The following is an 11323-nucleotide window of genomic DNA, read 5'->3' as shown; positions in this document are numbered from 1 at the left end:
GTGGCCATTTATCTATCAATCCATCTCGCTTCCCACCCGCCTCTATTAAAATAAATAGCAGGCATGGTCCACAGTGCTGGTTGGCTGAAGCTGTGATCTGGACAAAAGGTCTGTTTGGGAAAAGGATGCTGAACCTTTAATTCTATTTGTGCCGGTTGAAAATCAGGAGGGGTTTTTCTACACTTCACTTTTATTAGATTATTTCTTATAGATGGCTTCTTTTTTCCTCCCAGACGCGTGGTGGCGGCTGCTGAAGCAGTTGGTCTATAGTTGGAATAATTAAATTAACCATTTGGTACAACTTTTGGGGAGAAGCTCGCGTGTAGAAAGCGCAACTGGGACAAAGCAGGGAGCTGGGGCTGGAGCTCTGGCCTGGCCCGGCCTTACAAGCCTTTCATTGCTGAGCAGAATCGGGACCCCGAGCCACAAAAGAGGGGCCAGCGGTGGGGAAGGGGCGGGTGGGAGGGGCGATGACACTGAACCAAATAAACCTACAAATCCTACAAAGGGGAAAATGAAGTCAAGAGCGTTTGCTCATCCAACCGTGCGGTTCTAGTTCAGAGAGGTGTTCTTGGAGGCGCACAGCGCACGGGCCACAAGAGGATGGGCACCAGGGGGCGTCTGGAAGAAGGCCAAGGATGGTCTCCGGAGCAGGGCTGAAGACGCCTGGCGCGACCAAGCGGAGGCGGCTAGGAGTCAGACTGCAGGGAGGGACCAGCCCTGGGCTGGCGCCCTGTGGTGGCTTTGGCTGGGCTTGTCCCTCTTCCGAGGGCATTTCCCTATCCGGGATTCCTGATCCCCCCCTCACCCCCACTCTCTTTCTCCTATCTAGACTGCAGCGCCCTGAACAGCATATCCAGGACCTCTGCCCAAACTCCTTTTCAAAAAACCAGCCCCGTGTGTTTCAACTTTCAACCTAGAGTCGGCTGAAGCTGAAGTCGTGTGAAGGCTGTTGGAACGCAGCGTGAAAATGCGTGGCATGCAGGTCGCAGCGTGAAAATGCGTGGCATGCAGGTCTGGCGTAGGGCTCTGGGCTTGAAGAGTAGCTGCCAGGAGTCGGGGTGGCTTCTAGTGGAACACCCCAAGAAGCACCTCAGGCAGGCTGCGAACCTGGGCTTTGGCAAACCTAAGCCTTAGAGACTCAGTGCACCTCCTCCCAGACCCCCTAAATGTCTCTCTTGCAGAAAAATAGCTTTAAACCCACCTCTGCCAGGAGGAGCTGGCTGGCCATTGTTAATCTAGCCTAACCTGGCCTAAATCCCACGCCTTGGCATCCTCAGAACGCTGGCCTGAGCTACAACAACCCTTTCAGAAAAACCAGAATGCGATCATTTCCAAATCCCCTCACCCCTAAGTACCAGGGAGCAGAGAAAGTTGGACAATCGTAGCCTTGTGCTGGTAACTTATCCCCCACCTCCCTGAAGTGGAAGGCAGTGGGAGAATACCAGTGAGGGAAATTCCATGTGGAGTCCGTGGGGTACAAGCACCTCCCGGTCCAGATGCAGATTCATATTCATGAGGGAGCGATAAATAAAGACAAATCCGCGCTGTAATGACCCTTGGATTCGCATCCGTCTTTGCTGGCCTTTAGGTTCAGGGACTGAAGACAGATGTTTGCATCCCCCTTTCTCCTCTTGTCTGGTGACCATAAAGAAAAACCATTTAGAGTGTTGTAATTTGTTTCCCGCCGCAGTCAAACCTTGGACGCATTTATTTTCATTTTCCCCGCTGCACAAAAAAGTGCACATTGGTCACGAAGGGCCCTTCTTTATCAAATACGCATTGTACAACGTACAACTGCAATAAAACTATCAGCCCTCCCCATAAAACTATCACCAACTTCCTCGGTGGGTTCCCTTGCCTGAACTTGCCAGTTCAGCGCTCTTAGGTCCAGAGGATGCACAAACACCTGGGTGGAAGCTGAAAAGGCTGGGGGGCCGCTGTCCGGGTTTAATCCATTACGGAGTCTGCAGTGGTTTAGTGTGTAATAAAGCAGGGTAGCAGTGGAGAGCGGGCGCCCATCCACTCCCCGGCACTAGCATCGAATTAAACCACTTAGTTTGGCAAACACTGAACGCCTAAATGCCCCTATAAAGACTTTATGAGTTTGTTACTTTAATTACTGACTTGTTACAGAGCACATAAAGGGGGTAATGAATGCAATAAAACTAATTATCTACACATTTAATTCATATAAAATATCCAGGGTTTGTTTACACCACACGGCGATTCAACTAAGCATTCCCCCCTCTTGTCCACCGAGAGGAAGGATTTAATGAAATATCTCCCTTTATTCTGCTAGAGTCTAACGAACCAAATGAAAATTACCCTCCGCTTAAATCATGGGGCCACCAAGGTCCACAAATCACGGCTGGCTTCTTTGTCTGCGCCTCCTCGCCAGAACCCAAGAGCCCCAGGAATCGAACTAGGAAAGTGCGCTGCCTCAAGCCGTTGCCTTGTTTAAAGAGCAAGGGTGCCGCTCAGTGAAGTCCGAAAACCTAAAGGGCAGACAGAGATCCTCTTTGGAAAATCCCAGGTCTAAAGGGGATTATGAGCGCTTGAAAAAGCGGGAGGCGAGAGAGGGAGAGAGTAGAAGGCTGGAAAAGGAGACCCCGTTTGGGTGCATTCATGCTGGGCATGGTAGCTACGGAGTAATTAAAACGAACCACCACCGCGGGGAAGTTTCACACTCACCGCTCCAAATCTACACTAACGCAGACGGCGCTGAGCGCAGAGAAACGTTCCGTAGGGAATCCAGATGTTTTACCTTTGAGAGCTTTACTCGGTTGTTTATTTTACTTTTGTAAAGGGGCTGTCTGCCCATGTCTCTGGAAAAGCACATTCAGCTTCGAGGAGAAACACAATTGATAAGATGCTATTTTTTTTTCATCCCCCTTCGACCAGGTGTATTGTAAAGAAATCCGCTTATCCTTATCGTTCACATAAAAACCCCTTTGGCCCCCTTACGCTACGTTACAGGGCGCCTGAGTCTTGCCAATGTCCCAGTCCTTTATAACATTTCATGCACTTCGGGGGGTAGGCTTGTTGTTAAATTGAGCGTGTAACACTCTTACAAAACAGGTTTTCTATGACATCAAGGTTTCTTCTTCCTAACCAAGAAAAAAAAAAAAGGACGAAGAAGGGGGGGATACACACTATCTCAATTTATGCCTAAGGTATATGATCAGTTAAAAAGGCTTAAAAGCTCTTGGAAATTGGATCAGGGAAAATCGTCACCCAACTTTCATTATTTCCAAGTAGCGTGATTGAATTAAAGGGCAGGAGCTGGTTAGAAGGGAGGATCAGGGGCTCGGTGCGTAATGGTGTGGTATTAAATTCTAATTAGAGATGCAGGAATCAATGATAGGGAGGTTGGACAGCTCAGTTCCCCAGTGCCAGCCCAATAGACGGATGAGTTATTGTCATGTAAAAAGCGCCAGCAATAAGACCAACCGCTTTGCTATTGTCCAAGTGGAAAGAGCCAAGTTTATTATGAGGACTATATGCTCTAGAGACCTCAGACAAGGCATCTCACAGGAGGCTTTTTCATAAAACTAGGCTCTGCTGGTAGTAAGGAGGCCAGTTTGGAGGCAGGCGTTGAGCTGTGCGCATCTCCCCACTCAGCCACGGTCTCCATATCCATCTTTTATTTCATTTTTCCACTTGGCTGAGCCATCCAGAACCTTTTCAATGTATAAAATGGAATATTCTTACCTCAATTCCTCTGCCTACGAGTCCTGTATGGCCGGGATGGACACCTCGAGCCTGGCTTCAGCCTATGCAGACTTCAGTTCCTGCAGCCAGGCCAGTGGCTTCCAGTATAACCCGATAAGGACCACTTTTGGGGCCACGTCTGGCTGCCCGTCCCTCACGCCGGGATCCTGCAGCCTCGGCACCCTCAGGGACCACCAGAGCAGTCCGTACGCCGCAGGTAAGGACCGCCAGCTCTCTTAGCGGAAGAAGCCGCCTTTCCGCTCGTATATAGGAAGCCTTGATTGCATTTGAAAATGGAAATGTGTTTAGTATTTACCAAACGAAATTTGCTTACACAAATGAAAGAATTTATCACGTTAGAAGCGATTGCAGGGAGGGGTAATTCACTTACAGGGTTACACTATCCTAGTCACACCCGAACCGCCAACAAAATTATCTTAAGCTGCCAAAATGATAGGCATAATTTATTTACTTTGCGATGAGACGTAAAGCTTAGAAAATAATTAAATAACAAAGAGTAAAGCTCATTACTGGCGGTGTCTCTTTTTTTTAAAGAACCGACAGCGGCTCACACCTCTTTGGCCGGTCCTTTTATGATCATTTCTTGAATTTATTGTTTTTTACAGCACTATCCCCCAACTTTCGGGCGGCGTCAACTTCTGAGAATTGAAAAGTTGCAACAGTGGATGTGAGTGGTAACTTCGTCCCTGGCTTTCTGATATTCCAAGTGGTGTTTTCGGACTGTTATCTTGCTGAATGCACTATTCCCCGTTCGGGGGTTCAAGTGGTCTCCAAATTGCTATTTCAACCCATCCAAAGGCACTTGGGCCACAAGAACCCACACAAAGTCTCACTCTTGTCCCTGCTTCTCCATATTATTAATTTGCTGGATTTTCTTGGCAGGTCGCCGCTCCTAAAACTTCCAGACGCCGCCGCAGGAGTCCTTAGCGGCTCTCGGGCGACCTGACCTTGGGTCCTCATGTCCTGGCCCGGGAGTCCCTCAAACTTCGGACTGTTTTGCTCACTCTAGCCTCCTCTGTCATCCTCTAGTTCCGTACAAACTCTTCACCGACCACGGCGGCCTCAATGAGAAACGCAAGCAGCGGCGCATCCGCACCACTTTTACAAGCGCGCAGCTGAAAGAGCTGGAGAGGGTCTTCGCTGAGACGCACTACCCTGACATCTACACCCGGGAGGAGCTGGCGCTGAAGATTGACCTCACCGAGGCAAGAGTCCAGGTACGGGAGACCGAGGGCTAGGGCGGCAGCAGTAGGGCTAGGGATGGGTACTGATGCTCAGAATTCCAAAGGGACCCGGTGCCGATAGGAAAAATGGGATTTGGAGTGTTGTGTGCGGGATCCGGTGCGGATCAGAGAAATGGGATTTGGAGTGTTGTGTGAGCACGAGGTGGGCCAAGGACACACACTAGGGCAATTGATTCACAGCCGCAAAGTGTTTCCCACCAGAGCAGGGGGGCTGGGAGTTTGAATAGGAGAGAGGAAGTGCTCGGTGAGGGGAAGATCACAGACTTTGCCTGCACCTCTGTCAGCCTTAGTTGTCGTCAGCCTTGGGTTGCCAAGTGCCTTCTAACTCAAGCGCCTTTGAAAACCTAGCGCACGGTGTAACGATTTCCTAGCAATTAGGGCTTGAAACAGATTCCTGAAGGGATCCTACCTAACAATTAGGAGCAGAGTTGCATTCTGGAGCTGGTCAGCCAGCCCAGTGCAAGGCCGTGCTCTCGGTGGAAGGCTCCTCTGTGGGCGGGCAGCGTACGGATGAGCTATGGTCACCACAGTGGAAGGCACTCTCCTTTCGCCAGTTAGACTTGAGAGGGCTAAGAGTAGGGAGAGCGCTTTTAAGAGTACATCAAAAGAAAGGCTTTCGTTTTAGGGCTTTTGTGCGAACTTTGTACCTGTCCCTTAAGGTGTCATCCCCCCCCCCTCCGCCCCTGGCACGTTCGTTTGACCCCTAAAAAAGTTTCTCAGAAGAGGTACTAGCAACGAGGTTTGCAGACTTGTCCGACTGGGCATTTGCTGTGATGTCAATGGTCCATTCATACCGCGAAGTGTGTGTGTGTGTGTGTGTGTGTGTGTGTCATTTGAAACGAACTGGGTCGTCCCAAGCGCCACTTTGCTCTCTGGGTTTCTTCCCCGGTTTTATCACCTTCCCTCTCTTTGGGCAGGTGTGGTTCCAGAACCGTCGGGCCAAGTTCCGCAAGCAGGAGCGTGCAGCAGCCGCAGCTGCCGCTGCAGCCAAAAACGGCTCCTCAGGCAAGAAGTCTGACTCCTCCCGGGACGATGAGAGCAAAGACGCTAAGAGCACCGATCCCGACAGCACTGGGGGCCCGGGACCGAACCCCAACCCGACCCCCAGCTGCGGGGCAAACGGCGGCGGCGGCGGAGGGCCCAGTCCGGCCGGAGCTCCCGGGGCGGCGGGCCCGGGGGGCCCGGGAGGCGAACCCGGCAAGGGTGGTGCGGCTGCGGCGGCTGCTGCAGCGGCTGCGGCGGCAGCGGCGGCTGCTGCGGCGGCGGCAGGAGGCCTGGCTGCGGCCGGGGGCCCCGGACAAGGCTGGGCTCCCGGCCCGGGCCCCATCACCTCCATCCCGGATTCACTTGGGGGCCCCTTCGCCAGCGTCTTGTCTTCGCTCCAAAGACCCAACGGTGCCAAGGCCGCCTTAGTGAAGAGCAGTATGTTCTGATCTGCGATCTGCGGCGGCGACGGGCGAGCCCGGGCCCGGGCTGGCGAGTGGGCGAGTGGGCAGACCCAAGGCTAAGTGTCGCTGCTGCCTGTGGCTTTTTTCATCGAAGGCCTAAAATGATCGCGATTCGAATAACGAGAAAATGACGTCGCTCCCATTTCAAACCCACTCCTACCCCTTTCCTCAACCCCCTCCCACAACAAAACAAAACAAACAAAAAAACTTCCCCGGCTTCGCACCTGCCTCGGGCTGCGCACAGGACAGGGCTCCGCCTGCTGCCCAGGGGGTGTGAGCAGCGTGGCCTGGACTTCGGGGCACTCTCAGGGGGCTGTGTCTGAGTGTCGGGTGTATGTTTGTCTCGGAGAATGTGTGTCTGTGGCCCCAAGTAGGTGATAGGGAGAGATGGGGGCCACAACCAACTCAGTGACTTCTTAGAAACAAATGAAAAATTCGGAAGACGGCAACGATAAAAGTAAAATAAATCACAAAAGTCAAACAGATCCAAATGGAGGGGACAAGTTAAAAATACAAAGTGGGCAAGGGAGGACTGTGGCTTGCGCTGAGAATTTGGTCTTGCGAACCCTTAAATTCTCGTGCTCACAACTGTACAGGCTCTCGTGGCTCCTCTTTAGGAAGGAATACTGACTGATGTCTTTCCAGCCCTGGTTCCCCTCAGATCCTTGGGATCCGGCCACCACAGAGATGGCTCACTCAGACTGTCCTGGCAGCCAAAGTGACTTTTTGGAGCCCGCTTGCCTGTCCCCCACCTTGCCGGAAACCATCTTGCCATTAGCGCAACTGATCGCCACACCGTTGCTATCCCCAAACCCGCAAACTTCGCAGCCGCTTGGCCCTGAAAGACGCCCTGTACATGAGATGCCTTCTCATCCTCAAACTCTGCAAACCGTGTCTCATATTTCACAGCGCTCCTTTTTTTCTCTCCTGACACCCCCACCGGCATTTTCTTCTTCCACCAGCTTTGGCGGAACTTTTTGGCACTGCTTTGCATCGGAGTCAGTTGCAGTCCCGTGGAGCTGGCTGCAGAGAAATCTACCCAGCAAGGGAAAGGCACATGCACGTTTGCAGAAAGTGTCTCGGCTTGCATTTCTGATTGAGTGGTCAGAGCTGGACTCAACCTGTAGGGTGGACGGACTGTATATTGATGATCCCTTCTATGCGCAGTTTAGACATCTCTGTTGGGAATTTTTTTTAATTTTTATTTTAAAAGGCACAAACTATAGATATTAGTTGAATGTTGAGGCTTTAACTTTTTCGGTGTCTTTCTACAGCTGTGTTCTGTGACTCAATTGTATGGTGTTACTCTCAGTACAGACCGTCTCCTCTACGTGACCGTATAATGTTTTTCTCTTCTTGTAGTCTCTATGGTGTGTCTTTATGGCGTAATAAGGTTCTCACGGGTTCAATTCCTTTGTGTTTAGAGAGACCAGATTCAGACAATGGTATATATTTTTGTTATCAGGTGCATGTCTGTCTGATTTCATTTTCTTCTCGTTGGACTATGTTTGTGAACATAAGCGTCATAAGTTATGTTTCAGATTTTCAAATTTATTTATACGTGTTATAATGAATGCTTCTATTTAAAGGGGAAATATTTCTACATGTGCATATAGTTTTCCAAGAGTGTACCATTAACTTGATTGTTGATAATAAAAACAAAAAAAACAGGTATAAGCAATTGAACTCTTCGATTTTCTCTTATTTAAGTCAACCTGATTTGAAAGTGTTAAGGGTAGAAGACTTGGTACTAAGCATTGAGAGGGCTGAACTTTTAATCCAGGCACTTGATTTATAGATCCAAGCATTCAAATTGAGGGAACAGGGGGTGCTTCTGCTCTGCTTCTTAGCACGGGCCTTAATTATCAATAAAAGTGTATACAGGGTGTTCCTGGCTGCTGTGAACTCATAAGCATCTGAGGTATGATTTGAGAACTGGTCTTTGACGTGAACTTGCAGTTACAGCTAGGGTTCTGTGTTCAGGCAGGTCTCTGTAGGATCTATAAATCAGCTCTGGGAAATCCAGAATCCCCAGGCCCCAGGGATTGCTGCCACCCAGGGATACCTAGACCTCTTTGTGGTCAAGGTGCAGGCGTTTGGACCATGAAGCAGCTTCTGGTAATGGTGTGCTAAGGTAAATAGCACTAACAACCAGGCTTCAGAAAACACTGCAGGTAACAATTGTGCTTTTGTACCTTGTCCTACCTACATGGGGCCACACAGCAGGTGAAAATCCTTTGGATGGGGTGAGGGAACACAGAGGTAATGGAGAGTTTAACCAGCTCAGGAGTCTTCCTGTTGATGAAAGGTAGTGCCAACATTTGGATCCCAGAATCCAGCGATAGAACCTATCATTCACTATTCAAGTGGTTCTTAAAGCGTAGCTCTCAGGCCCGAAGCATCAACATTACTTAGGGATTTTTGTGCATGCATTCTTAAATCCCATCCTGGTTAACCCTGAGTGAGGCCCAGTGACTGGTTCCTACCGGTTTTACTAAGACTATGACTTAATGAACTATACTATATTCTGTAAGTAACTCAAAGGGAAAGTTAAGAATTCTAACTACATTCAAAGCAGGGGGGTGCGCGCGCGCGCGTGTGGGTGCGCACATGTGTTCTGATAGCTGTGATGGTCCTCTTTTCAAATAAAGAAGTACTCAGGACAGCCCCAAGACACCCACTCTATGTCTTTCTCTCTTGAACTGTTTGAGTTACTTTTCCAAGCAGGAGTCTTATATGAGTTTCTGACCCTTCAGTTTGGTTTTGGTTTTGCCTTAACAAATAACAATTCAGTTCCCTTAGGTGAGGCATAGCCAACAAACATCCAGCCTCCTCTAGTCTGAATATAAGCAGTAGATATGCCTTGAATGTAGCAAAGGCTTCTCACCTTAGCATCCAAACAAGGCTTGTTTTTGACAAAGCTCATTTAGAACTTTCTGGACTGCATTTGTGAAAATAAATGATCATAAACTATACTTCAAATTTCCAAATATATTTGTTCTATAGTGATTCTTCTGCTTGAAAGGGAAACATTTCAACCATTACATGTGCATATAGTTTTCCAAGCCAGGCAAAACTTCGGGTTTTGAATCATCATTGAAAACGGCTTTCAAATAGTCTTTGAAAGTTTTCATCCCTAAATGCCCCCCTAGTAAAGGCCAAGGCTACACTGCTTATCAACAATGTCTTTAATTGTTCTGATCCAAATACCAATGATCACTAGATCTCTTTGGACTCAGTGTTTGGTTGTCAATGTAACTTGAAGACAAAGAAAAGAGAAAGTTATTGATTAAAGAGCATTTTAATCAGGTCATATCTTGGCTAGAGGAAGGTTGTCCTCTCTTAGAGAGTGAGGGCCACCTGGTAAGAAACCTTGAGCTTGGGCAGAGGCAGTGGGGCAAGTGTCTTGGATTAGGCAAAATGAGCAGAGACAAGTGTGTGTGTGTGTGAGAGAGAGAGACAGAGACAGAGAGACAGAAATAAAGAGAGAGACAGAGAGAGACAGAGAGAGAAACAGAGAGAGACAGAGATAGAAAGAGAGAGAGAGCCAGCTGTGGTGGCCAGGTCATGTCTATGAGTCTCAGTTCTGGAGAATCAGCCAGTTTTTGGCATACGATTGAAGCCAGCTTGAGTTAAATGAGACCCTGTCTCAAAACTCTGAGTAAATAAATAGAAGAGGAAATATCAATCAGCTAAAGAGACTTTTAGAAATACTAGTGAAGACCCTGGAGATCTTTTCAGATGGGAACAAATAAGTGAAGGGCCTCATATTTTCTTCTCCCAGTTCAGAGCTCAGAGCTACTTTTGAGTGTCTAGTATCTAGGATGAGAGAAAACTCTGGGGGTTGTTGAGGGAACTCTCGCTCCCCAGTATCACGGCTTCCCAGAGGGTCACACGTGACTTTAATTTGGGTTACCTCTGCTTCTCTTAATGACTTAAAAAGCAACTTGTTTGAAGGTACGTCTTTAGTCAAATGCTAAACTGTCCCTGTAATACGATGGAGCCTACGGGCTGGACGCTGTGTCTCTCATTGTATCATTTCCTTGGAGCCCGGCACAGTGTGAACAAGCTCACTTTCACTCTTCCTCTCCTATGCATTTGCATTTTGGCTCGTCAAGGCATCCTTTTTCCTGGCAACCCCGAGACCACATGTGACTTCACAAAAGCATTGTGAACTGGTGCCAGACGGCCATCATGAAGTCAAGTCTCCTCTAAAACACCCCAGTCCAAGGAACCCAAGTGACTGCATAGAGGAACTGATACCCCAGCATATTAGCTGCCCACAACACATTCCAGACGCAGCTACCTCAGACCTTAAGGAGGGCAGTGCGTGGCTAACTGGAAATGATGCTCAATTCAGAACAGATATCTGTATGACTTTGAGAACCTTAATACTTGGAGCCTGAATCACTCACCAACTATGAATTTGAATTATAAGGCTGAGGGTTGGTAGGGTGTTTAAATAAAATATTATCCAACAAATATCTGGCATGGCAGGAAGTTTTCAGTAGATGATAATGATGATAACGATCAGATGCCCCAGGTCCTTTCTTGATTTTTCTGACTCATGACTCAGTTACTGAAAGCCATCAGAGACATTTGATAGCGAGGCATGGGATGGTAGCCTGGAATACAGCGAACCATTAGCTAACACTCAAACAGGAAAGTCAAGAAGGGTAATGCCAGGTTGCTTACTCCGCCCAGTAAGGAGTGGAGTTATCTGAAGCATAATTAATAAAAACTCAGAGACAGAAATTGTGGTTTAACCTGAAGACCAGAAAAGCAAAACAGCCAGCCACTGGTCCTTACCTCGACCTCAGTCTGAAATATCGATCCTACCTCCAGGAATCTCAGAATGAGACTGAGACCGAGAGCTGTCTCCTTCTGTCTTATATT

At 48.6% G+C, this 11323-nt stretch overlaps 1 protein-coding gene across 1 annotated transcript; it reads left to right on the top strand.

Moving 5' to 3' along the window:
* Positions 1–3690: 3690 nt before the first annotated feature.
* On the top strand, positions 3691–6412 carry Phox2b (paired like homeobox 2B). The gene is made up of 3 exons (XM_057773178.1): positions 3691–3931; positions 4765–4952; positions 5897–6412. Exons 1-3 carry the CDS (start codon positions 3691–3693, stop codon positions 6410–6412), a joined length of 945 nt encoding a protein of 314 aa, XP_057629161.1.
* The last annotated feature ends 4911 nt before the right edge of the window (positions 6413–11323 follow it).

This window comes from Chionomys nivalis, chromosome 6 (assembly GCF_950005125.1).
Source record: "Chionomys nivalis chromosome 6, mChiNiv1.1, whole genome shotgun sequence".
NCBI lineage: Eukaryota > Metazoa > Chordata > Mammalia > Rodentia > Cricetidae > Chionomys > Chionomys nivalis.
The sequence above is the reverse complement of the archived record's forward strand: the minus strand, read 5'-3'. Positions and strand labels throughout refer to the sequence as shown.